This window comes from Anser cygnoides, chromosome 6 (genome assembly GCF_040182565.1).
Source record: "Anser cygnoides isolate HZ-2024a breed goose chromosome 6, Taihu_goose_T2T_genome, whole genome shotgun sequence".
NCBI lineage: Eukaryota > Metazoa > Chordata > Aves > Anseriformes > Anatidae > Anser > Anser cygnoides.
Window position 1 is genome coordinate 32,263,983 of NC_089878.1, and position 24,323 is coordinate 32,288,305.

General features: G+C 62.0%; 3 protein-coding genes across 4 annotated transcripts; 1 reads left to right on the top strand and 2 right to left on the bottom strand.

The window, feature by feature from the left end:
- Positions 1–343: 343 nt before the first annotated feature.
- Positions 344–4,650, bottom strand: SLC23A3 (solute carrier family 23 member 3). Of its 2 annotated transcripts, XM_048079623.2 has the most exons (12): positions 4,323–4,650; positions 3,946–4,106; positions 3,611–3,696; positions 3,203–3,276; positions 2,774–2,955; positions 2,539–2,662; positions 2,058–2,205; positions 1,737–1,984; positions 1,492–1,597; positions 1,241–1,408; positions 1,002–1,097; positions 344–850 (listed from the first exon to the last, which is right to left on the bottom strand). In XM_048079623.2, the coding sequence occupies exons 1-12, from the start codon at positions 4,428–4,430 to the stop codon at positions 519–521; spliced, it is 1,833 nt and encodes a 610-aa protein (XP_047935580.2). In that variant the 5' UTR covers positions 4,431–4,650; the 3' UTR covers positions 344–518. The 2 variants fall into 2 exon arrangements, with proteins under 2 accessions (XP_047935580.2, XP_066855107.1); XM_066999006.1 differs by lacking the exons at positions 3,611–3,696; positions 3,946–4,106; positions 4,323–4,650 and having other exon boundaries at positions 2,507–2,662; positions 3,203–3,592.
- A 707-nt stretch (positions 4,651–5,357) lies between these two features.
- Positions 5,358–10,639, bottom strand: CNPPD1 (cyclin Pas1/PHO80 domain containing 1). The gene is made up of 8 exons (XM_066999007.1): positions 10,488–10,639; positions 10,163–10,265; positions 8,102–8,183; positions 7,671–7,791; positions 7,457–7,585; positions 7,222–7,283; positions 6,951–7,068; positions 5,358–6,812 (listed from the first exon to the last, which is right to left on the bottom strand). The coding sequence occupies exons 1-8, from the start codon at positions 10,554–10,556 to the stop codon at positions 6,159–6,161; spliced, it is 1,338 nt and encodes a 445-aa protein (XP_066855108.1). The 5' UTR covers positions 10,557–10,639; the 3' UTR covers positions 5,358–6,158.
- An 87-nt stretch (positions 10,640–10,726) lies between these two features.
- Positions 10,727–24,193, top strand: RETREG2 (reticulophagy regulator family member 2). Its single transcript, XM_066999005.1, has 9 exons — positions 10,727–11,043; positions 13,232–13,338; positions 17,580–17,610; positions 18,353–18,488; positions 19,845–19,929; positions 20,707–20,844; positions 21,185–21,279; positions 22,192–22,327; positions 22,741–24,193. The coding sequence occupies exons 1-9, from the start codon at positions 10,814–10,816 to the stop codon at positions 23,475–23,477; spliced, it is 1,695 nt and encodes a 564-aa protein (XP_066855106.1). The 5' UTR covers positions 10,727–10,813; the 3' UTR covers positions 23,478–24,193.
- Positions 24,194–24,323: the final 130 nt, after the last annotated feature.

Consider the following 24,323-nt stretch of genomic DNA (forward strand, 5'->3'; position numbering starts at 1 on the left):
GAGGGGGGGGGTTCCGTCCCTCGCACAGCAGAGCCAGGCGGTGGATACCGTGCTCTTGGCTGCATGGCCAAATTCGGGAGCAGGCTGGGTGGTGTGGGAGACGAGCAGCAAAACCCTGTGCCCCCCCCGACCCCCCACCAGATCCCAGCGCCCTGGCACGGGTACACGAGGGGCAATGCCTCGCCCCGGCCTTACAAGGTGCTAGCAGGAAGGCAGAGGCTGGGCCCCACGGCCCCTTTGGGGCTGCCCAAAGCACTGAGCCCTTCCCCAGCAGCATCCGTAGGGTGACAGCAGCCACGGGGTGATAGACGGATCCCTGGCTGGAAAGGAAACCCCCAGGGCAAAGTTGGTTGAAGGTTTTTATAGCTCCCTCACAAAGCAGGGAGATGAGGTCCGTGACGGGAGTGTGAAAGTGCAGGTCTCTCCTGAGGCTTCAGAAATTGAGTGGAGAGGCTTTCGAGCTGCCTTGGAGGGACGGCTCAGGTCCCCCCACGAGGTGTGTCCCCCCCCCACCCAGGTCAGGCCCCCGTGTGCCATGCAAGCGTCTCCGCCTGGCTTGGCTCCCTGTCCTGCGCCTCCCCGGTGCCGGGCTTCAGGAGCAGCCGTGTCCCTTCCCCTGCGGCAACAACCCCCTCCTCGGCCGCACGGCAGCCGTCCTCTCCATCTTCCTCCTCCTTCTCCTCTTCCTCCTCCTCCTCGTGCCCCGGGCAGAGGAAGCAGCAGGGGAAGGCTTTGCAGGAGGGCAGCAGCCTGCTCAGCCCGGCGGGCAGCGCGTACACGGGGCTGGCTTCGCCCCTCTCTCCGTCACCAGCCCCGGCTTTCTGCGGCAGCCCTCGCTCCTCCGGGGTTCCTGCAAGCAGGGCGATGGGAGCCCTTCCCCGCTGCACCCTCCCTGCCCATCCCCGTCCTGGCAGTGCTCGGAGGCGGGGGGGGCACCCGGGGACCGGCCCCCGGAGCGGGTATCAGGGGGGCACGCTGCGGCACCCAGAGCATCCCCTCACCTGAGACCGTGTTCTCCAGGAAGAAGGACAAGAAGCCAGTTAAAAAGACAGGAACCGTGAGCAGGGAGAGGAAGAGGAGGTCCAGGGGCACCCAGCCTGGAGGGACACAGCCAGAATGACCCGGGACATCCCATCCCAGCAGCAGGGAAGGGACAGGAGAGGTCACAGAGCCCTGGGGATGTGTGGCTGCCATCCCCCGGGGCTGAGGCTTTGCCATCCCTGGGGAATCCCCCCAATACCTGTGGCCAAGTGCGCCGGAGCCGCGCCGAGCCACCGCGGCACCAGCAGGGCCATGAACATGGTGAAGCCGACGATGAAGATGTTCCTCCCGGAGTCGATGTCGGCGTGCTGGAAGTAGGAGATCCCCGTGCCCACGGCCACAGCGTAGGTGACGCAGAGCACCCCACCTGCGCGGGGCAGGGGTCAGGCAGGACTGGGACGTGGGAACACCCTGGTGCTCCGTAGGGCAGCGGGAGGAGGGGACACGTACCGTGCACCGCCAGCGGGATGCGGGTGAGGAGCCCCGCCAGCCTCGGCGACATGCCCAGCGCCACGCACGCCAGCGCGCTGACCTGCACCGAGAGGCGAGAGCCGTCCTGGCGCCGAGGAGGGAGGGTGAGGATGGGGGAGCACCACCCTGCCACACGCCTCCCCTTCCATCCTGGGGGCTGGACGGGGGTGCGGCAGCGACAGCCCCCCTCCATCCCCTTCTCTGTTGCCCCCCCCTATCCCTACCTGCGTGAGGCCGCCGGCGCAGGTGTTGGCGATGCTGGCGGCCGTGCCCCCCGCGGCGCCCAGCAGCCCGGCCAGGAGGCTGCCCAGCCCCTCGGCGCACAGCCCCCGGTTGCAGGCGTGTTGGGGCGGCCGGGGGGCCCGCAGCAGCCTCCCGCAGAGCACGTAGCAGCCCGCCGAGTTCACGCTGCAGCCGACGGCCATGGCGATGCCCACCGCCAGCGCCCGGGGGGTGAGCAGCGGCCACTCGCCTGCGGCGGAGGAGAGGGGACAGGTGACATTGCCGAGGTGCTACGGCCTCACCCGGCCCGGCTGCCGTCCCACCTGAATAGGGCAGCTGGAGCCAAGGGGGGTGAAAGGTGCTGTTGGCCCAGGGAAAGCGTGCCGCGGCCGCGTCCAGCGAGTCCCAGGGGACGCGGAGGTGCTGGAGGATGGCACAGACGATGCAGACAGCAGCGAAGGGGAGCAGGACCTGCAAGGCCGCAAGGAGAGGCTGAGCAGGGGGCCCCCTCCTCCCCTGCTCACCCTGGCCGTCCCCCTGCTTGCTGTGCCCCAGACAAGAGGCCGCTGCCCCATCGCCTCTCCCAAGGAGCTGTGCCACATCCCCCCTCGCCCCCCCGCAGGAAGCATCCCAGGCTCTGCTGCTCCAGCACAAGACCCCAAAAACTGCACCAGGGTTTCCTACTCCCTGCCTTCGCCCCCTGCACCCCGTTCTGCTCCGGGGCCGCTGGGTCCCGCCCAACCCTTATGGGATCAGAAAGGAGCCTGCGCACAGAGAGAGGAGCAGGGCTGCAAGCGGCGGTACCGAGAGCGTGCGCAGGGTGGGGACGGCTGGCTCCACGGAGCCCCCCGGGGCACGGGGCTGGGCGCAGAAGGGCAGGCGGCAGGACCCCAGGTGCTGGGAGAAGGTGACGGTGAGGAGCATGAGCCTAGGAAAAGGAGCACAGGTCACGACGCAGTGCCACGGAGACGGGGCCCCGAACGCGTGCCTTGCACCACGGGGACGTCCCGTTCCCGCGGCGGCCCCCGGGCTGACGTACAGCAGCGCTACCCCCCAGCTCGCGGAGCAGAGGAAGGCGGCCTCCTTGTAGGCGGACAGCCCGATGATGGAGAGGCTGGGGGCCAGCACCATGGGCCCGCAGCGCCGCGCCACCCAGCCACACACGCCCGACATCCCCAGAGCCAGCTGGGTCAGCCCGGACACCACCACGGCTCCGGAGACCTGCAGGGGAAAGGACGAGACCCGTGGGGCAGGATACGTGGAGAGCACCCCCAGTCCCTCCCAGTCACCCCAGTAAGAGCACACGTTCCCTGTGCTCCAGCCCCGCTTACTCCCAGTGTAGGGGAACCCACGTGCAGCTTTGCCCCCCTATTCACAGCAACCCCGTGGCAGGGCTGGGAAAGGGGCTGGGGGGACCGGCAGGAACTGGGGTGCAGGGGGAGCAGGATGGGTTCCCGGCAGCACCCACCTCTTGCAGCGAGGCGGCCTGGCTCCCTGTGACGGCGCAGTGCGGGGCAGGGCACGCGATGGCCACAGCTGTGCCTGGAAGGGAATCGAGGAGGGATGCGAGGTGCGTGGGCGCTGGGAGCCCGCCCGGCACGAAGCTTGCAGAGCGCCAGGCCCAAGAGCGTGCAGCACGGCAGCTGCTGGCTGGGGAAGGGCCGGCACAGCATCCCTATCCCTGCAAACCCGTACCCAGGGAAGGTGGCTCCGGGCCCCCAATCTTGCGTTTGTGGCCCCCAAACAGGTTGTGGATGTAATTAGGGGGGAGTAGCCCAGGGTGCTTGCCCGGCTGGTGGCACGTTGTCACTGCGGTGCCCTGGGCACAGACACGGCCCTACAAGGTGTGGGGAGAAGGCCCCGGGGCTGCACTCACCGTTCCTGTCCGCGCGGGACAGGTGGGAGCTCAGCACCACGGCGGGGACCAGGTACTCGAACGATGGGATTTGAACCAGCGGCAGCCTGGGGAAGGGGACGGCAAGGGCACGTCGGGGAGGGAAGAGGGGCTTTGGGGGCCTCCCCAGATGCTGGGTGCCGGAGGAGTGAGGGATGGGAGCGGGAGGAGGCTGGAAGCCCCTGTCCCAAACGTGCCACAGCACATCCCAAGATGTGCGTCCCACGTCTCCCCCAGCCTCGGCTGCACAGAGCCATGCCCTGCCCCGGCATCACCCTGCGGGCGAGGGCTGCGTCCCCCCCTCCCCGTTTCCTCACCGGCTCCCCAGGGAGGTCTGCAGCAGCGCGGAGACGCCGCAGGCGAAGAGGCTGCGTGCCAGCAGCTCGCCGGCGGCCGGGGCGCGGGGCTGCCCCTCGGGCAGGGCAGGCAGCAGGAGCAGGTGGAAGGCACAGAGCAGGGAGGCCTGCACGGCGAGGTGCTGCGTGGGGAAGAGGATGGGTGGCCGCGACACCCCGTGCCGCAGCACCCTGCGTGGGCGCCCGGCCTGCCCGGCTGTCCCCTCTCCTCCCGGCACGCCAGGAGCAGATCCCCCAGCGATCTTGGTGCGGCAGGATCCTCGTCCCGCCGCCCGCGGGGGTCCCAGCCCTCTGCCATCATCCCGTCTCTCCGGCCGCTCGCTGCAGTCCCCCCTCACCTGCAGGCCCAAGCAGCAGCTCAGCACCCGGGAGCACATCTTCGGTGGGGAGCGGGCCGCGAGAGCGGGGCTCCCGGCACCAGTCGCTCGGCGGCGGCCCCCATTCATGCCGCTGCCACCCCCCGCTGCTGCCACGCACCTTGTGGGGCAGGGTCCCACCTCCCCCCCCCCCCGAGGACTCCGCGCAGCCCCTGCGGGGCTGAACTTCCACCTCCCGCGGGAGCTGCCCCGGGGTTGGCCATTAACCCGAGTTGGTGAGTAACCTGCCCTCACGGCCAGGAATGCAAGTGTCACACTGGGATGGGACCGCGAGGGCCAGGTGACAGCCACCCGCGGGCAGGACACCGGAGGCGGCTGCAGTGCCAGCTGCCTGTGTCCCGCTCAGGGCCCCGTGTCCGTCCCTGCCTCTGGCAGCAATCGGGCAGGGGCTGCGCCACAGCACGGCCGCCTCCTTCACGCACTCGGAGCATCCCCAACAGCACCCTCCGGCCCCTGCCCGCGCTGTCCCTCCCAGCACAGCGTTCCCGGCTCTCCTGCTCTGGCCCTTCTTTGCCATCGCGCCCCGGGGGGCCTGTTAAAATCCGCACGGGCATCCCCAGCTTCCGCCGTTCCCCTCCGTGGGCACCCAGGGAAGTCTCTGATGCGTGTCCACCGCACGCCCCGTGCTCCCGGGAGCGGGAGGGCTCTGCAGGCAGCAGGAGCGGGGGATGCCCGTGTTTTGTCACGGGGCAGCGACCACGACGGTGACCGCGCAAAGCCCTCGCGGCTCACTCATTAACCGGAGGGCTGGCAGCGAGCAGCGGAGCCCACGCATTCCCACGGACGGGGAACCTCCTCTGCCACCACCCCTGCCTTCCCCAGGCGTCAGTCCCTCCTGTCCCCCCACCCCCCACCAGAGCCCGGGCCCTCTGGGGCCCTGCGGGACAGGGCTTGGCTCTCCCGAGGTCGTTTGCCAGCGGCTAGGACGCGCCTGGTGCGCCCACGCACCCCCAGCGAGGAGCCGCCAGCACGGAGGGGCTCGGGACACGACGGGCGCACAGCGAGAACTACTTTTATTGGAAGAGATAGGCATCTACAAAAGAGTGAAAAAAGAGGTGTAAAATCCACAGTAAAAAGAAGGGGCGCAACGAGCCGGGCCGCTCGGCAAGCGGGTGCCGTCCCCCCGCCCCGAGGAGCAGTCAGGCGCCGCCGCTCGCGGCCGCGGGCAGCTGGGATTTGGGAGGGGGGCGCGGCACACCCCGCTTGCCAAGCGGCCCCTGGGACAGGACAAAGCTGAGCCCCAGCACACCTCCGAGCCCAGCGGGGCGCGTCCCTTACCTGGGGAGAAGCGGCCCGGCAGCCCCAACAGAAGAGCTGCTGCGGCCAGCCTGGCGTAGGGCTGCTCGCTTCCCCCTCCTTCCGCCTCCTCTCCCCTCGCCTCCTCCCAGGGCACCCCGTGCCCTCGCTGGGGTCACCGCCCCGACCCCTCCGCCCCACACACGCAGCCCCAGCACCCCACACGCCACACACCGACCTCTGCCCAGCGCCACCGAGGGCCTCCCACCTGCTATAGGACGATGTACAACACCCCTTCACCGCATCGTCCCAGCCCAAGGGCACCCCGCTCCTACCCTCCGGCACCCCAACTCCGCCCCACCCTGTCCCGACGGCCCCAATGCTCCGCAGCACCCAAAGTGAAGGACGCCCCTGCCCTGGGCGGGGGACACGCGAATGCTGGTTTGGGATTAAGGTGGGGGACGCCAGCCCCGCGCAGCCCCAGGGACCGGGGATCCCAGAAGTGCAAGAAGTGAGTTGTGCCACGCTAGGAGGGGAGGGGAGAGGGGCCGCCCCGCGCTCCTAGCTGGGAAAAATGAAGCTCTTGATTCTGCCGAGATCCAGGGCTGTGTGCAAGGAGCACTGCCCCAGCCCCGGGGGGGCCAGCCAGTCCTCGCGGCCGGGGGCCGCGGCCCACGCAGGGCCCGCAGCAGCCGAGCAGGCGCGGCAGTGCAGCGCCGGAGGGGCCGGCAGCGCGGCAAGTCCGAAGGGGCCGTGCCGGCGGGGGGCTGCGGCAGGGGCGGTGCGGTTGGATCTCTCACAGGCGCCGGGGACTTTGCGCAGAGGGGCTTGCGGAGGGCTCCGGTGCGGGGCTAGGTCGGGCGCTTCGGTGTAGGACAGAGCCGTCATCACGCTGCCCCACAGGTAGAGCGCGGTGGCCGTGACGCCGCCGCGCCGCGGCTCCTCGGCCGTCTCGTTCTCCCTCAGGCAGCGGGTGCCGCTGCCGCCACCGCCGCCTGGGGGGACGTTGTCGGGCAGCTGGGGCCGGGGCTGCTCCCGCTCGGGGTTTGGGGCCGGCCGGGCGGCCAGCTGGCAGCCGCCCCCCACGGGGAACGGCGCGGGGCGGAAGGCCGCGGGGCCGGCGCTCCTCGTGCACACAGCCCGGTGCACAACGGCGGCGGAGGCGAAGAGAGCGGCGAAGCCGGTCAGGTACACCACGCCCAGGAGGCAGGCCAGCTGCGGGGAGGCCGAGGGTTAGCCCAGAGCCCCCAAGGGCTAAAACCAAACTAAAAAGCTGAAAAGAAGGTCCCGCCCCAGACCCATCGCCTCCCGGGCTTTACGCCCTTGCGAGCGGCCGCTCCCCCGCGCCCCTACCTTCAGCACTTGCTGGTAGAAGTGGCCCAAGGCTTGCTGCCACGCGGACTGCTCCATGAGGACACACAGGTCCGTGTAGGTGAACCAGCCGCGCCACATGCCCTGCTTCTCTGCCACGCTGCAGGGGGAAAAAAGGCAACGACGGAGGTGGCACGGACCTTCCTCACCGAAGGAGCTTCGGCCCAGGTGGGCTTGGGGAAGACCCCGCTCAAGGCAGCACGGCTGCGGAAGGGAGCCGCAGAGCCTACCGCAGGCTCGGGGCTACACCTACCGTCCTTCCAGCCAGCTCAGCACTTCAAACAGCTCCCGGGGGTCTGTGTAGAGGCTCCAGTCCTGTGGGGATGGCAGCGACAGGTCAGCGCAGTCAGACCAGGCCGCCCAGCACCTGGAGACATCCTTCTCCAGCCCCTCGCGGGGCTGAGGGAGGAGCAGAAACCCAGGGTCCGCTCGACACCTCCTGCCCCCTCTCCGTGAGACCGAGGGGCCGCGGCAACGGCCCCACTTACGATGGCACTCAGGAAGTTCATCTCCAGCGTGTTCATGGTCTGGACGTCCACCTTCCCTGCTGCTCCCCACTCGTCGTTGAACACCTCCTCCTCCTCCCCCTCGTCGTACAGGTACTTGCTGGCAACCATCTAAAAACGGCACGAAGGACAGGATTTCAGTCCGCTCCCGCGGGCCTCCCTCCAACCCACTGACGCCCCGGCCCGCGCCGCTCACCATGGAGATCAGGAAGAGGTCTGAAGACGAGATCTGCTGGAGGTATTCGGGGTTCCGGTGCCGGAGTCTCTCAATATAAACCAGCGCCAGCATCATGGAGCAGGGCGAGATGCAAGCTTCCCTGTGGGGACAAGGCAGGACCCATCCCAGAAGTTATTTACAGGCTGCAGAGGTCCCAGCCACCGCGGCACGACTCGACCGCTCCCTCCCCACGCAGCCGCACGGGGAGGTGCAGCACACGGGCAGGTGACAGCGCACGTGGCTGCGGCACGTCCCAGCCTTGCCCGCTCTGTGCCAGCTGCCCTCAGCCGCAGCAAAAGTACAAGAAGGGTGTAAGCACAGAGCCAGCGCCGGCCCCAGAAGCAAGTCACGGCGAAACCAGAGCTCCCAGCGCTGCCACGGGACGGCGAGGGACGGGTTTTGCTTCTTACCGAGACACGTGAGACACGTATTTCTTCTGGAGCCTGCGGATGGGGCTGGGAGCCACTTTCTGCAGCAGCTCCACAGCGATATCTAGAACAGAGAAACAGCACGGAGGGTTAGCCCCGCATGGCTCAGCCCGCCTGCACCCCTCCCCGTTTCCCCCACAAGCCCGTCGAGTCTCGGCGGTTCCTTTACGGTGCATCCGCAAGCGCAAAGGGACTACCAGGGCACGGAAGCGGGGCTGTGGCGTACCTGCACGCCCAGCTGCCTCCCGTTTGCCACGTGAGAGCTCGCTCCAGGCAGGACGGCGTGCTTCAGGCACGCCTCATTTCCCGTGTGGCTTCGCGGGTACCAACCAGCCAAGACCAAAGGCCGTGACAGCGAGCAGGCTCCTGCAGGAGCAGCGCAGCCAGGACAGGCGGCTCTGCGCCAAGGATCCGCGCAGGGCAGGTGCGTGGCAGTGTCACCACGCACGTTTTCGTGCCTCAGCCCCTCGTGCTCTCCACAAAAGGGACTCCGCACGGCCTCCCCTCGCCGCAGCTCCTCCTCTCAGCCTGTTTTGCCCCGCTCGCGGCCGTGTGCCTCAGCGCTCCGGCACCAAAAAGGCCGGAGATTGACGGCTGCTGGCAGACGGGCGGCAGCAGCAGCTCCTGTCTGGCTTCCCGCTGCGACAGGACCAGCTGGGAGCAGCCCTAGCAGCACCACGGGCTGCCGCTTGGCAGGGGGCGTCTCTGACAGGCAGCTCCAGCTCCGTTCTGCTGCCGGGAACGGCCGGGAACAGAGCTCCTTCCAGCAGCCTGGCATTTCCAGCTCCCAGGGGAAGCACCGCACCACGCCTCTCCTTTCTGTACCGCTCCGGCAGCAGAGAGAATGGCTGTGGGCCCGTGACAATCACTGAGCACAAAACCACGGGGCTGAAAGGGACCTTCCCGGCTCGGTCAAGCCCCGCGACTGCTGGCAGCCACCACCAAGCAGACGCAGCTCCAACCCCGACGCCAGCAGCTCCCTGCCTTTGAAGCGTCATGCCCCAGAGATCAGCCGAGCGCTGCCCCATCCCACAGCCATACCATGCTGAGGGAGATTATGCTTTTTTTCTTTTCTAGAAGCAAAAAAAAAGCACTTTTCTACCCCTTTCTCCTCACACAGCATCCCCCTGCGACTGGCCCCCAGTGCTGCAGCCCTTTCCTAGCCCATCCTGCTCGTCTGGGCTCTCCCCGTGATTGCTCCTACCTCATTTCAAGAGCTGTGCCATAAACTCCCCGCGTAGCAGCAGCACAGCTGTACCACGATAGACCCAGTACCCCCACGTCCTGCTTTTTGACAGCAGCTAGCAGAGGACGGCCGTAAGCCCGCGTTGATATTCCCCACACGTCTTCCTCCCCCCCCTCCCTAGCTGCCGGAGCTGAGGCATTTCCTGGGCTAGAGGCGGTCTCGAGAGTTAACAGCCCTTAACAGCGCCTTCCGAGAATGCGCCCTTTGAACTTCCAACGTTGGCAGCGTCCGCAGAGCAGTCCCGTCCTGCCCCGGGGAAGGGCCTCGTGCCCTTGTGGCGCTGCCTGTGTCAGCCACCGTGACTCCTGGCAGTGCCCACGCAGCTGACAGAAACAGCAACTTGACCCCACTGCAAAACTGCTCCAGCAAACCACTGCTTCCCCTCGACGGCCCCTCTCCCCCATCACCTGAGCCTCAACCCAGCACCACCCTTCTGCTCCCTCAAGCACTCCTGGAGCAACAGGAGGAAAGCCAACCACACAGCAGGCGCTCCTCATCCCTCTGCTGCCCCGGTATTTCGGGGAGCGCGAGGACGTGTCGAAGGGCCAGGGATTAGGGACAGGGACGCAGCCCTCATTGCCGAGCAACCCGAAGGACTCTGCAAGCCAGCGAGCTGCCACAGCAATAAAACAAACAAGGAGGGCTGCGAGGCCCTGGCACCCTTCCTGCTGTGCTGCCTGCAGCGAGGAGGCCAGCCGGGGGGGGACTTGGCACAGGGGAGGAAGCGGGTGCCTGTTGTTCCCGGCCCCTGGGCTACCTCCAGGCCTGCTGCCTCAGCGCTCCCGCCCGGCGCTCACCCGCCACGGGGCTGGAGAGGTTGTCCAGGCCGCAGTCCTTATCCCAGCCATAGTAGAGCCGCTTGCGCACCCTCTCGCTCAGCTGCTGGTGCCGGGGCAGGAACTGGAAGAGGAAAAAAAGAGACGAGAAAGCTGAGGAAAGCCTCGAGAAGAGAGACGTGAGGGGAAGAGAGACGTGAGGCGAACACAAACGTGAGGCAAACGCCCCCTGAGGCCCGACCCCCCCCCCCCCCCCCCGAGGCCTACATCACCGGGCGGACACCCCCGTCCCTGTGAGGGGCCCAGGGCCCCGCAGGGCTCCCGCTGTCCCGCCGCGAGGCCTCACCGTGAACTCCTGGAAGCCGCTGAGGGAGAAGGCGCCCTCCTCGTCCAGCAGCAGCCCGCCCAGCTCCATCCCGGGCCCTCACCCCTCCGCCGCCTCCTCCCTTCCCCTTCCCCTTCCACTTCCGCCCCCCCGCGCCTGCGCACACGGCTCCGCGCCGCCGCTCGCACGGCGCATGCGCACCCCCCCCCAACCCCATCCCACCCACCCACCGCCGCCGCCGCCGCCGTTACCGGGGCTGCGCATGCGCGCGGCGCCAGCGGCCGCCGGTCCCGGTGAGGCGGCGCCGCCCGGTCCCGCCGCCCGCCCGCCGCTGCCCCCCCGCAGCCATGGCGAGCGCCCGGGCCGACGAGGGGCAGGAAGCGGCGGCGGTGGCGGCGGCGGCCGAGGAGGAGGAGGAGGAGGAAGCGGCGGCGGCGGCGGCGGCGCGCTTGGCGGCGGCGCTGCGGCAGCGGCTGCGGGGCTGGGAGGCGGCGCTGGCGGCGGCGCAGCGGCTGCTGGTGTGGGAGAGGCCGCTGCACAGCCTGCTCACCGCCGCCGCGCTCGGAGGGGGCCTCTGGTGAGCGAAAGGGGGTGGGGGGGCGGTGGGGGGCACCGGGACACCACGGGGACGGGACCGGGACACCCATGGGTACCCCCGGGGCACCCCCGGGTACCCGCAGGGCACCCCCGGATACCATCAGGGCACCTCTGGACACCATCAGGGCACCCCCGATACCCCTAGGACCCCCCCCGATACCCCCGGGGCACCCCCGGATACCCCCAGGATCCCCCCGGGTACCCCCGGGACACCCCCGGATATCTCCGGGACCCCCCCAGTTGCCCCCGGGACCCCCTCCCCAGACACCCCCGGTGCACCCCCGGATACCCCCAGATAGCCCCAGGACACCCCCTGATATCCCCGGGTACCCCCGGGACCCCCCCCCCGATACCCTTGGGGCACCCCCGATATCGCTGGGTACCCCCCGGCCACCCCTGGATACCCCCAAGGCACCCCCGGGACACCTCCCGGATACCCCCCGGGGCACCCCGCAGGCCCGTTTCTGCTTCAATTCGGTCTTTATTTTTAAAATTAACTGCTGGTTTTCGCTTCGTTCCCCCCCCCCCCCCCCCCAAACGGTGCTTTGGAAGCGCAGGTGGTGTTGCCCGTCCACCCCGCCGGACGGATGGAGGCAGCGGGGATGAGGCTGCGGAGGGGGAGGACGGCTCAGCCCGCTCCTCGGCGGGACCCCCGTGAAAACGGGCACGGCCGGCCCGGGAAGGAGCCGGGGGCTGGCTGCGGGGGGGGCAGGCAGGGGGCAGGAGCCGAGGCCGGAGCTGGAGGGCTGCGCGGAAGGGGCTGCCTCTGCTCTGCCCCCCTCATCCGTACGGTTTTCTGGTGCTGAACCGGTGCCGGGCGACTGGAAGGAGGGAGAGGGGGCTTTGAAGTTAGCGGGAGGGGGGAGACGAGCGCCCTGAGACCGCAGGGGTGGTCAACGGGCGATGGCTAAAGGGTTGGGCCAGAGGGTTGGGAGAGAAATACGGAATAGGCGACGGCGGAGAGAGGTTTGAAAACCGTGGATGGGGAGGAATTATTTCCAGTCCCGTGGAGGATTCGGCCAGCGTCCTTCATCTGAAACCCACGAACAAAGAGGAACGGGAGGAAGTTCTTCCGGAGCTGACGTGGTCGGCTACAGAACGGCTGTCCCACGAGAAAGGACGAAAACTTTGTTGTTCGGGTCACGGCGTGTCGCCGGACGGCGTGTGGGTGTCCTCGGTGGGACGCGTGGCCCTGAGCCCCCTGCAGCCGGCCGTGGCTTCTTGTGGAGCGCAGCCCTCGTTGCACTGCACGCGCTCTCCAGTTCTTGGTGTGTTTGGTGTCAGTTTTAGACGCGTGCTCGTTGGAGAGGGGGAAGGTGAAGCAGTGGAGCTGCCCTTCCTTCCCGGAGAGGAGCTCTTGTCGCTGGACGGAGGGCGAAGGCGTTTCCCTGGTGGTTGTTTCTGGGGGTGCCTTCAAAGCAGCTGGGTGCTGGAGGGAAGCGCTGGCGTTCCCCTCGGAGAAAAGGGGGAATGCGGACGGCCGCCCGGGACCTCCGCCGCTGAATTCGTGAAGTCAGATGTTACAGATAACGTTAGGAAGTGGGGAGGTGGGCTCTTTGGGATGGCACGGCTGCGTGAGCGCTGTGTGAGCTGGCGCTGGGCTCGGGCCGACGTGTTGGTGAGGGCCGTGAAAGGTTTTACGATAAGAGTCAAGTGAGCGACTAAGCCGGTTAAGTGCTGGGCCCCGAATAAACGGGGAGAGGCTCGTGGCGAAAGAGCGGGCCCCTCGGAGCAGGTGCAGGGGCTGCTTTGGTGCTACCTGGGGGCGGTGCTGGGCCTGGCGAGGAGAAACGGGCCGCGCGTTTCCAGAAAAGAGGCCGATTCCCGGGCAGCCTTCTGCAGCGCCTGCCACGGCGGTTCATGTTTACGTTATCTGGAGCCTCCACCTTGAGGATTTGGAGGGACTCGTACTAGTACAAGGGAGCGGTAGCCGTGTTTTACAACTGGAGGAGGAGCTCGGCAGCAGGGGAGGAGAGTGCCAGGAGATGGCAGGCGGGCAGGCAGCTGTCTGGTCGTGGGCAAAGGCGCCATTTGACAGCGCCCGGGGGCGGGGGGGTGATACAGCGCTCGCTGCATCGCTCCGTGGCAGTCGGATGTGTCTGCTCGGCCCTGCGCTGAGCCGGATCTGCTCGCTTCCCCCAGCTAACCGTTTCTCGTTTGATTTCTAGGTTGTTTTCCTCCACTTCCCTGAGGCCCCTCTTTCTCCTCAGCATGTCCCTCCTTGGCATCCTCTTGCTGGAGAGGTGGAAGCCCAGGTTCTTGTTTGACTTCTCAGGTAGGTAATGGAGCTAGCGACACAGGTCTCGTGGCCGCAGCCGGCCCTTTCCTGGCTCTCCTAGAGCCCTGTTCCTGCTGTAACCGCAGGCTTTGCCGCTGCTGCCTCTTGCCTGTTTGTGTCAGGGTACCAGCAGGCACCCCCTGGGCAAGCCTTTGCCTGTGGAAAGCAGCGTGCCGAGCCCTTGAGGACTGACAGAATTGCTCGCAGCGCTGCCAGTAGTTCCTGGTGAGCATGACTAAGGGCGCCCAGGCTAGCGTGTCAGGGAGGCCGGTGACAGGGATGATGCAGTGTTTCTGCTGCATCCTTCCTCTCCTGCAGGTGTCACGGAGAACGAGCGCTTCAGCCCTGAGCTGGGGGAAGGAAACGGAGGGCTTGAATTACGCTGGTGCTGGTTAAGCGCAGCGTGGGCTCGCGCCCTAAGAGAGGCAGAGCGGCTGAGAGCCGCTTCCCCTGGCGGCAGGTAGCAGAGCGGGCGGTGAGGTCCGGGACAGTCGGCGTATTGTGCTGTGCTGCGCGGCACCTGGCCTCCGGCTAATCAGGGAGCCCAATCTGGCTTATCTCCCCCTTTTATTGAAGGGTCTTTGCCAACGTCAGGCACAAAAGCGACGAGAGGAGTAGTCTCAAAGCGACGATAGGCACGGCAGGCTGCTGTCTGCTTCGAGTGCCTCCTTCACCGGAGTTTATTTTTAAACAACTGGACTTAGACCTGCCTACTGCTGCTGTTCAAAGGCAGCTTGGGGCCCTCCATCCTTGCCCCTCTGCTCTGGGGAGGGTTTCTGAATGAAAGCCCCTCTATATGCGTGTTTGTAAGGTGCCCTTTATTTGACCTAGAAGGGTACTGACTTAAAGGGTGCTTTCACAGAAGTCCTGATAAGATTAGATACGTTTCAGCTGTAGTCTCAAAACTGTTTGCTTTGTGTGGTTGAGGTAACTAGGCAGCCAAACTGGAATGGCCAATTTAATTTCCTGCTTATTCACATTGTTTTTTTAAGGGAATAGTTTAAAGCCAACCCAAAACATCTCGCTTGAAACGTGGCCAGAAATGCAAAGGCTTGGTGTCCCGTACAGAATGGTGTTATTGAGGCAGGTAGGGGTAGAATCACTCCAGAAAGCACCAGGCCTATAAAAGTTGTGCTGTCACAGAGGGAATAGGAAATCCGTACTGAAATCCGTTTGTGTGATACAGAGCAGCGAGGAATGGAAAGAACAACAAACCAAAAACAACAAAGGCACATAAAAAAAGCAACGCACAAAGCCGGGAGTTCCACCAGGAGTTCCTGTGACACCAGCTCTGTAAGAAGTCAGTGCACATCCTGCTGAGCTGCTCCTCAGTGGTGCTTTTCCCTGCGCTTCACTCCCTTCTGGCTCCTTGCAGCTTCCCAGCTGCTGAAAGCAAAGAACGGGGACACCTTTCTGGCGTACCTGGCTAGGTCACGGCCCCAGTTTCGGCAGAGTCCACTAGACCACGTTTCCCCAGCCTCCACAAGGAAGGGGCAGTGTTCTGCGTTCCTGAGGGGCCTCCTGTGGAATTGACCCTGCTAAATACTTAGGGGTTTTTGTGTGACTCCCACTGAAGCAGGGCTGTAGCGTTGTGGCTTTCCTCCTCAGTGCTTCCTGTAAGCCTTTCCAGGAGCATTTTGGAAGTAGGTCAGTACCACACCTTGAAGAACTGGCACGTATATACACAAACCTCAGCTTGTGGCAGTTCTGCGTCTCTCAGGTGACTGCTTATAACATCACTTCTGAAGGAATGCTAAAACCTCAGCATATATTTTGCAGTTACTCACGCTTTGTGATCGGGGGCACGCTAATAGCACTGAGGTGCACCACCTTTACAGGTCCTGTCGGACAGGACTGCATATTTTCAGCCTGAATGCAGGGTATTTTCTCCATGTGTAGTCACCACTGTGTGGGGTTCCACCTAAATATCGTTCAGGGACTTGGGAAGCACCTCCTGTTTTCTCCTGAAATAGCTATCAAGCAGGGATGGTTTTCGTAGCCTTGTCGTTCGGCAGCTGTGGTTCAGTGAGAGTTTAGCGTAGAAGAGCTCCAGCGATGGCTGCGTTGCAGTTGGATGCTGGCACTCCTTAAAAAGGGCCCCTGCTTTCTAGCTAAAGCGCGCACACGGGTGAAGAACGCTGCCTGGGGAAGCGTTGAAAACCTGCGAGAGCCAAGGAATCCGTCGGCGACGATTTGTCAGTACCACCGTGTAACTTAAACTCCTGCGTGGCTGGCTGCTCTCTCCCAGCAGAGTCTGGTGTGTGTCAAGCGGTTCGTATTAATCCGCGGCCCGCTGCGAAATGCTGACAGCGAGGTTGCAGCCGGTTATTGACGGGGGGAGGCCGGCTGGGTGTTGTGCTCGCTGGCCCGATCGTCCTGCAGCTAGGCGGTGTTGCGGCACGGGTTGGAGTTAGGCCTCACCTAAGCAAGCTCCGGATTTGTGGTGGTCGTAGTGTCCCTCCAGCTGGGCAGCGGGCAGGTTACGCTCTCGCAGGAAGCGAGGCGCTGCCGGCTTTAATGACAGGCCGCGTTTTGCCAGGGAGGTTAAATCACGTGAGCGCTCTGCAGCCCGCTGGAACGCTCTGCAGCTCCCAAAAGTCTCTCTGAAGCCTTCGGAAGCGGCTGAGAACCGTTTCGCTCCCTCTGCTGGCATATTTTGGATGGCTCGGACTGAGGCAGGCAGTCCGAGAGGAGAGGAGCTCTGTGCCACCCTGCTCGCGGCGAGCATCCCCGCGCCTCGCTCGGTAGCTGGTACAACCGGCGTAGCCAGCAGTCGCAGCTGGGCGGATGCCAAATGCAATTTCTTTGGTGCTTTATTGCAGATGAAAGATGAGGCTCTGAGATACGGCTGGATTGCTGCGCGCTGCCATTAAGCAGCTTTAGACTCCGGCGCGCAATAACAGAGCACAGCAGCGGCGGTTGTGAGAGAGAAGCGAGTGCCCCATAGGGGTGCAGCTGCATCCACGACACTCTTTCCTCACGCAGAGGCCAGACGCCTGCTGTGAGCGGTGCTTTTTGGCTGACTGGGCAGCCACGCCGGGCAGGCACGGGCTGGGCAGCCCGGGCCGAGGGCGGTTGGCTCCCTCTTGTCAGGCCCGATTACTGGAAATCTGGGTCACGCTCTCAAAGAATTGCCTCCTCCCCTCTGCGGATGGCCTCCCGCTCCACTGCACTGGTGCGGTGCCTGCGGCGATAGGAGGAGTCCGACATACTTGGCCCGGCGTCCTCCGCCTTGGGAAAATGGCGACGGGGCCCGCTTTCCTTGGGGAAGTCGCCGCCGCTCTCGGGCCTGTCGCCTGCTGGTGGCTCCAGGGAGGCTCCAAACCCCTTTTTGCTCATGTCGCGTTTTTAAGCCCTCGTTGGGTGGACCTTGAGAGGCCTTCACAACATCACCAAGGCCTTGTTACGGGGATCCTCGTAAAGATTCTGCTGCTGGAAGAACTCTGGGCCCTGTACGTCCTTAGGCACTCGTCGTCGGGACACCCAAATCCACAGGCAGCCAGGCTTATGAGTCCCAGTTGTCACAGAAATATTTGGGATTTTTTTTTTCCCCCTGTACATCTAGAAGCAGAGCATAATCACATGTGACCTCTGCCATTGAAGCACCGCTCCTCCCTTCAGCGCTGCGTGGAGCCCCTGTTTGATCATTGCTGGCTAGGACGCAGAGAGGAATGGGAGAAGCTTTCTTACCCAGACTTAGCAGGGTAGTTATATCCGTGCCTTGCTGGCACGGAGGGCTGTCAGGAGACAAAAGAGCCCTAAAATTAGATAATTATGCATGAGGCTGCTATTTGGTACTTAATTCCATGGGAAAGGGCAGAGGCAGCAGGGAGATCTCTGGCATTTGTACGCAGCATCCTGCCAGGGACTGTGGGCTGGTCGGAGGGAAAGGCAGCTCCGCGTGGAGCTCCGGGGAGGGAGCTGACGTGCTGCCCAGCTCGGGTGGTGCTGGCAGTCCTGTGTGGATGACAGGGGCTGGGCAGCTGCGGTTGTCTCCAGGGATGGCTCCGCATCCCAAGGGGACGGCGCTGCCCAGGCGTGTGGGGCTTCAGACTTCACTGAAGCCTGCGCGGTGCAAACTGCACGCCAGTGATTCCTGCTTGCTTGAGAGCACGGAGAAGGTCCCCAGGGTGCGTCCCTGGCTAAAGGCGACGCGTTTCCAGCTGTGCTCTGCTCGAGTGGTAAAAATGTCAGGTTTTATTTTTCACTTGGCTGACCGATCTCTGTTCTCCCTACAGCACAGCCATCGGAGGAGCCAGGAGGGGACAGGTAAGCTCAGTAACGTGCTCCGTGGTGAAAGGGGAGAGTGGAGATGCCTTAACTCGGTGCGGTGGTCTCACCTGCCCTCTTTGCTGTTGTCAGTAGACTGCATGGCTCCTTCCGTGAAACCTTGGTAGGCGTTTCTCCCGCGCTGGCGGCTGTTTAGCAGCTCAGGAGCCACAGTTGGAGAGTCGGGGGGAAAGTTAATGTTCTTGAAGTGGCAATAAAGCTCAGGTGCTTCTGATGTTAGGACCTCTCAGGTTTCTTTCCTGGATCTATCCTGGACTGTTTTAAGAATCCTCCAGAGAGAAGGAAATCCCTGAGACTGACTTTTGCAGGCTCTAAGTGCTGCCTGTGGCAGCGTAGCTTGCAGCCCATGCTTGGCCGCGGTTACAGGTCCGAGCACTGCACTTCCCTCACCTCGGACCTGGTGCCAGAGAAGGCCACGTAACTGGTTCCACCTCCAGCGCTTCTGTCTGTGTGGCTTGGAGCAAAAACTGCCGTGCGTCTTGGGCCTGTGGCATGGGAATGCTGTGGCATGGTGTCTGCTGCTTGGCTCAGCTGTCTCTTGGCTCTCTTCCTGGTTAAAAGCAAAACATGCCTACAAATCAAGCGTCTTCCAGAGTTCAGCTGCAGATGCAGTCGGTATTGCCAAGCCTCGGGTAGGGATCTCCACTTCCCTGTGCGGCTGTACCCCCAAACCGAGCAGATCGTGTTCAAAGGTTGTCTTCTTGCTCTTGTCTGTCTCTAGTGAGGGGGTGACTTCAGGGGCACAGCCTCACCTGCTCAGTGTCCCTGAGCTGTGCCACTGCCTGGCAGAGAGCTGGGTCACCTTCAGGCTGTACCTGCAGGAACTGCTACAGTACAAGAGGCAAAATCCTGCCAAGGTAAGCTGGAGATACCTACTCTTCTGTGCAGGGGCTTTTCTTTCCATTGCCTAGGAGGTGGAGGAATGTCAAATCAATGTTTTTACAATTGCTATCCCTGCTTAACGTTTGCTGTTCCTTCCTTTCAGACTCTGTGCCACGGGAAGCTTAAATAACGAGTGATTGGCTTCCAGTGTTTGTAAACTGGAGCAGAACTCAGTGCCTTCTGTGAATGGCTAACTAGGCTTATTTTTATTTCTTAGTGTGCAAAGAAAGCTCTTAGACTGGGAGTAGGAGGAAGAAAGGGGAGCCTCCAGGCTCTGCCCCTCTCGTAGGCTCCACTCAACCCTGTAAGCTGGTCCTGCCCATTTGGCAGACTGTAGCTAGCCAAGCCCACATGCAGCAGTGCTCCCGAGTGCATGGAAACTGGTCATGAGCCGTGATGGCTGTGACGTGCTGTTTGGAAAAGGTTTGTAGACAAGAGTTACCTTAGCACAAAAATAGGACAGCTGAGCCACGAGGATTATGTCGAATTGCTGGGGTCCAGGGCGCCAGGAGTGGGCTTTTGTCTCTGTTGATTGCTCTGCTGTTAAAGCGCTGTCCCAACGACAGCTGGTAGGGGACTACGACAGTAGGAAGCAAAGCCCTTCGAGGGCCCTAGCTTTTGTAGGGCCTCTCCGTTATGAACAAACCTCTTTATTGCTGGATGTAGTCAGGATCTTAACCCGTACCCTGGCGTGCAGGGTGCCTGTTCTCCCTTCTCCCCGTCCCCAGGAGAACGCAGGACAAGCCGGCAGGGCTGCACCATTATGCTTCCACTTTTTCCGGAGGAGGAAGAGCCTGGCCTGGTGGGAGTGTGGGTTCTGCTGCTGCTTTTGCCAGCTGGTTTATTGCGTAGCAGTGGCACGTCATCTGGTGACTCCGTAACAGCTTTCCGGCTCTGTCAGGACAGTTTGGGCTTTTCTGAAAATGCTGAACTCTGCAGAGGAGATGTGCTCTAAAATGCCAGTTTGTGATATCCCACCCTAGCCTCGAGGAACACCATTTAGTTCAGAAAGAAGCGTCCGATGAAAGTTTTGAATCATTTTACTGGGGTCTCGGGTTACCTCGGTCTTTCTGCGCTTGAACCTCTAATGCTTCCAGCTTAACCCAGCCAGCCTGTCTGAGTTGTGACAACCAGCGTTTGAATGTACTCAGTGCAAGGCTGGGCAAGAGAACAAACGGTTTCAACTGCTTTTGGCAGGGGCAGGAGGGGAGGGCTGGTGTGCTGACTTTGTAAGGAGCATCCCTCTCTTTGCTCTAGCTGGGTTTCCTGCACGGGTTGCGTAGATGTATCTCTGCCTCTTGTCACTTCTCTTTGTTCCTCTCTTCCTTCAGTTCTGCATGAGTGTCTGTTCAGGCTGCCTGATTCTGGCTGTAGTTGGACACTATGTTCCAGGCATAATGATCTCCTACATCATTTGTGAGTATAAGCAGCTCTCCCTCGTGACTTAAGCTGAAACATGACCTAACCGTGCTGTTGATTCTCTGGTAGAAGCGTCCATGTGGTTTTCTTGCGGGCATCTGCGCTAGATGACAAATCAATACAAGCAGGGAGCTCTGGGAAGTCTCGCTTTAGGTGTGCGCATGCAGTACAACTGCAAAGGCAGGAGAGGGAGCCACCATTAAAACGTCGCTTTCCTCTTCTTCTACCCACGGGGCTGTGCTGGTGAGGTCCTAGAGAAGCAGGCAGCTGCAGTTTCTCATTCCCGAGAGTGGGCAAACCCATATCGAGAGAGTTTTTAAAGAAACTGCATGCTTAGCAAATGAGGCTTTTTTAACTGCATTATGATTCCCTGCTAACTCTGAAGATGGTTCGGGTGCTCTGCTGCTAGCGCATCTATATACGAGCTCTGTGCTGCTCCCCTTCTAAAGGTTTCAGCGACTTTCAGTTGTAAATGCCCCATTTCAGGGCCTTTGTTGCATGTTTGGGCTGAGACACAGTGGCTGAAGCGGAGGGCTTTTGCTTCACCTCAACAAAAATCTGTATCGCAACATGAAGGAGGACAGGGATTGGTTAAGAAAATCTGTCTAATTAAGCTGCTTTGGAATGAATAGCCAAGGGTGAGGATTTTAGGCAGTCAGATGGAAAGCAGATCCCGTTCAGCTGCGCTTCCCGCGATGCAGAGTTGCTGGCGCCCCGTGAATTTGCTGCGTCGTGCTTGGTCTGTTTCACGCTCCCTGCGTCCTGTGTTTGCAGTGCTCAGCATTCTTCTCTGGCCATTGGTGGTCTATCACGAGCTGATCCAGAGGATGTACACGCGATTGGAGCCTGTCCTGATGAAACTGGACTACAGTATGAAGGCAGAGACGCTGCACCACAAGCATGAGAAGAAGAGTAAGGACTCACCTTCCCTCTGACTCCTCCTGGCGCTGTGCTCCCAGGGTGGAGCCCTAGCAAAGGGACAAGGGGAGAGCAATGTCTGACACCAGTTTGTGTTGAAAGGCTCCAACAGAGCAGGGGAAAACAGGCTGAAACTTGTGGGTCTGGGGGAGAGTAACTGGGCGGGTAAGTGCCTGTTGTCCTGGGAACAGCAAACTAGAGCAGCAAATTTTAATTGTTTCTAGGAACTCTTAGGTTCTGGGAAACCCGCATGGTTTTACGGAGAAGTAGTGGGTGAGTGATGTATAAAAAATTCTTTCAGTCTCATGGAAAGCCTTTCTTCTTTTCCTCATAGAGCGCCAAGGGAAGAGTGAGCCTGCAGCAGGTGATGAGCCAACGGCAGAGACGGAGAGTGAGAGCGAGGCAGAGCTGTCAGGCTTCTCCCCAGTGGTAAGAGCACAGCAGAGCTATGCAGGAACCAGCCCCTCCTCTCTGGGCTGCTGCAGGTTGAGGACCAAGGTGTGGTCCAACTGCAGCCACAATATTAACCAGCAGAGCAACAAGTCACTTCGAAGAATCCCGAGGGAGAAGGGTGCTGGTCTGATGAAGGACACTGTCTCCGATCCGGGTGTTGAGAATTTAGTGTTCCAGGGCTGGTGAGGCAGGATGGGGGGATCAATGCTCCAGGCACCTGCAGACCTGCAGAATTGCCTTGACGCTTATGCTTCACGCTCAGAGAAGACAGAAGTCTCCTGAAGAAATCAGCTGCCCTGTGTCACGTGCAGGAGGCTTCCCTTCTGCTCACTACTAGAAGAAGAAGATGAGCAGTGCTAGAGCAGTCTTACGCAGTCCCCTGCTCTCAGCTCAGACTGGGTGGGACCCTTCTATGCATGCACCACAGAAATGGGCCCAGTGTCTGCCTTTGCAGGAGTTTGGGCATGGAGCTGGGGCTGTGAGGTGGGAAGCTTTAGCTTCCAAAGGAATGCAGATACTTGAACCACTGCTACGTGTAGAAGACTTCTTTGGGCCTAGTGTGGAAGTAAGAGGGAAGGGGTATTTTGCTCTTTGACGTTGCCATGAGAAGGATTGAAGCCTTCTTATACTCCTGCAGGATGATCCCATCTTGTTCTGGCTCTTTCAGGCTCTTCACTGAGAGCAGGCAAAGCTTCAGGCAATGAATTACTGCAGGAAAGCCAGTGATTTAAGATTGACCCTCGCTGGCAATGCAGTGAGCGCTTTGCCCAGATCCCTCCTGCTATCATACTGTCCCTGCGCAGAGTCTTTCCAGCCTTCTGCCTGGAAGCTCTGGTTTGCACTGGTAGTCACACATCCAGGAACATGTCCCTCTTTCATCCCATGCAGGTGGATGTGAAGAAAACTGCCCTGGCACTGTCGATCACAGATTCTGAGCTCTCTGATGAGGAGGCTTCCATCCTGGAGAGCGGGGGCTTTTCTGTCTCAAGGGCTACCACCCCACAGCTGACGGACGTTTCTGAAGGTATATGACGGGACAGTTTGCTGCCTCCCTTCCCCTGGGTGTCCTGTCCCAGAACAACTGTTCCTCTGAATGGGAGGACAGGGAGAGAACCCAGCTGTTTGCAGGGGGATTTCCCTGAGCCCATGGGTTTTAGTGGAGTGCTCTAGATGCAGTGTGAGCTGGGGAAGCTGGTCTTCCCTCGGCACAGAGCACATAGAACAGATTGAAAAAAGAGAACGCTGTAGGTGAGTTGTGCCACTAGGAGAAGGGAATAACTGCAGACGCCTTCCTGCTGTGCTCCCAGAGCTGGGAGAAGGCTTAAAAACAAGCCCTAATGTGTCAGCTGGGAGCAGGTAGATGGGAGATGTCAGTGCTCTGGGTCAAGACAAGGTGACCCGTGCCTTAATGCTGATGTTAATGCTGGTGCCTTCCAGACCTGGATCAGCAGAGTCTGCACAGTGAGCCAGAGGAGTCGTTTTCCAAGGACCTGGCAGAGTTTCCCTCCGTGGAAGAATATCATTCCAGAGATCTGGGACCACAGAGCGATGAAGATGCATTTGGTGTGCCTCTGGGTCCCGAGCTTGCCCACGCTGCCCGTGAGCTGGACTCGGCAGAGAAGGAGGCTGCGGACTCCGACCTCTCCATCCTTCGCCTCGCGTCTCCTCTCCATTTTGTAAATACGCACTTCAACGGGAGCGGGCAAGTGGCAGGAGGCAACGCGGAGCCAGAGACTGTCCCTGCGCCGGGCCTGGGCATCTGCATTGACACGCTGAGCGAGGAGATCGTCACCACTGCCATTACCACGGCGGTGCAGAACACCCTCTCTGCCCTGCTGCGGTCCTCGGAGGCCAGCGAGGGGCCCTCCCTCTCCGAGTTCCTCCCCACTGAGCCTGAAGAGAAACTGAGCTTCCAAGCGCAGCTGTCAGAGACCGAAGCGGTGGAGACGGAGACAGCGGCTTCACCGGAGGACGAGGAGGAAGCGGAAGACTTTGAGCTACTGGATCAGAGGGAGCTGGAGCAAATGGATGTAGAGCTGGGGCTTGGGGAGGAGCAGGAAGCTCAAGAGTCTCCTGCTGCTCCGGCTCCGGCTTCCCCCTCTCCCGCACTCGCTGAGCTGCCAAAGCAAGGAGACGAGGAGGAGGCAGTGATGACAGCAGCGTCTATGTCTTAGGTCTTCTTCACGCGTCCCCTTGATCTCCATCGTCACTGGAAAGAAGGAAGAGCTCACGTGGCGAACGCGCAGCGGGTTTTAGATGTTTGTGTTGACTGGGATGGAAACGCGTCAGTGTTAATGTGCTGTGTCTGGAATAACGAATCCTTTCCATCCTTCTAGAGCCCGGCCTTCGCTGGCTGAGCGGGAGACGCCCCTGCCCCGCGGCTGGGGAGGAGCCGGCTCCTAGAAGCCTTACGCCACAATCGAAACACCAACCCCAGCAAACGCTTCCTAGTAATGGTGCAGTATTTTGGTCTGTCTTCTGTTTGTCTTTCGTTTTGCACGCAGAGTACCGAGCTAGCTGTAGCTGCTGCTAATACCCAAATCCCCAGTAGGACATATGCAATCTTATTTTATTGGGTTTTTAAATGGCTAAAAGTGTAAATAATTTTAACTCCCATTGGTTTAGTTTGGGGGGAGGGATGGGGAGCACCGTCGGACACGGCTCTCAGGGGCTAGGGGAGGGCGAGGGGTCTTCGGAGGGGAGGGCGGAGCAGCAAGGGGACGGGAGCAGCTGTGAAGCGGAGGGACCCCTTCTGCAGCCTGTTGGCATCTTGCATATCACTGCTGGAGCACGGCGTCGGGCGATACCTGTTTTTCCCTGTCTGATTTGAGTTGTGCTACTGGGTGGCTGTGGAGTTTTTGCAATCAATGAAATTCACTCCTGGCCCCGTTCCGTGCTGCAGTTTCTTCCTGCCGCCGCCCCCCCCCCTCGCGTGTCCCTCCTGTCCCCCAGACCCCCTCACCCTGCCGGCTGGCCGAGCTCCCTTTGCCTCCTCAGCCCTTCCTCGCTGGGTCAGCCGC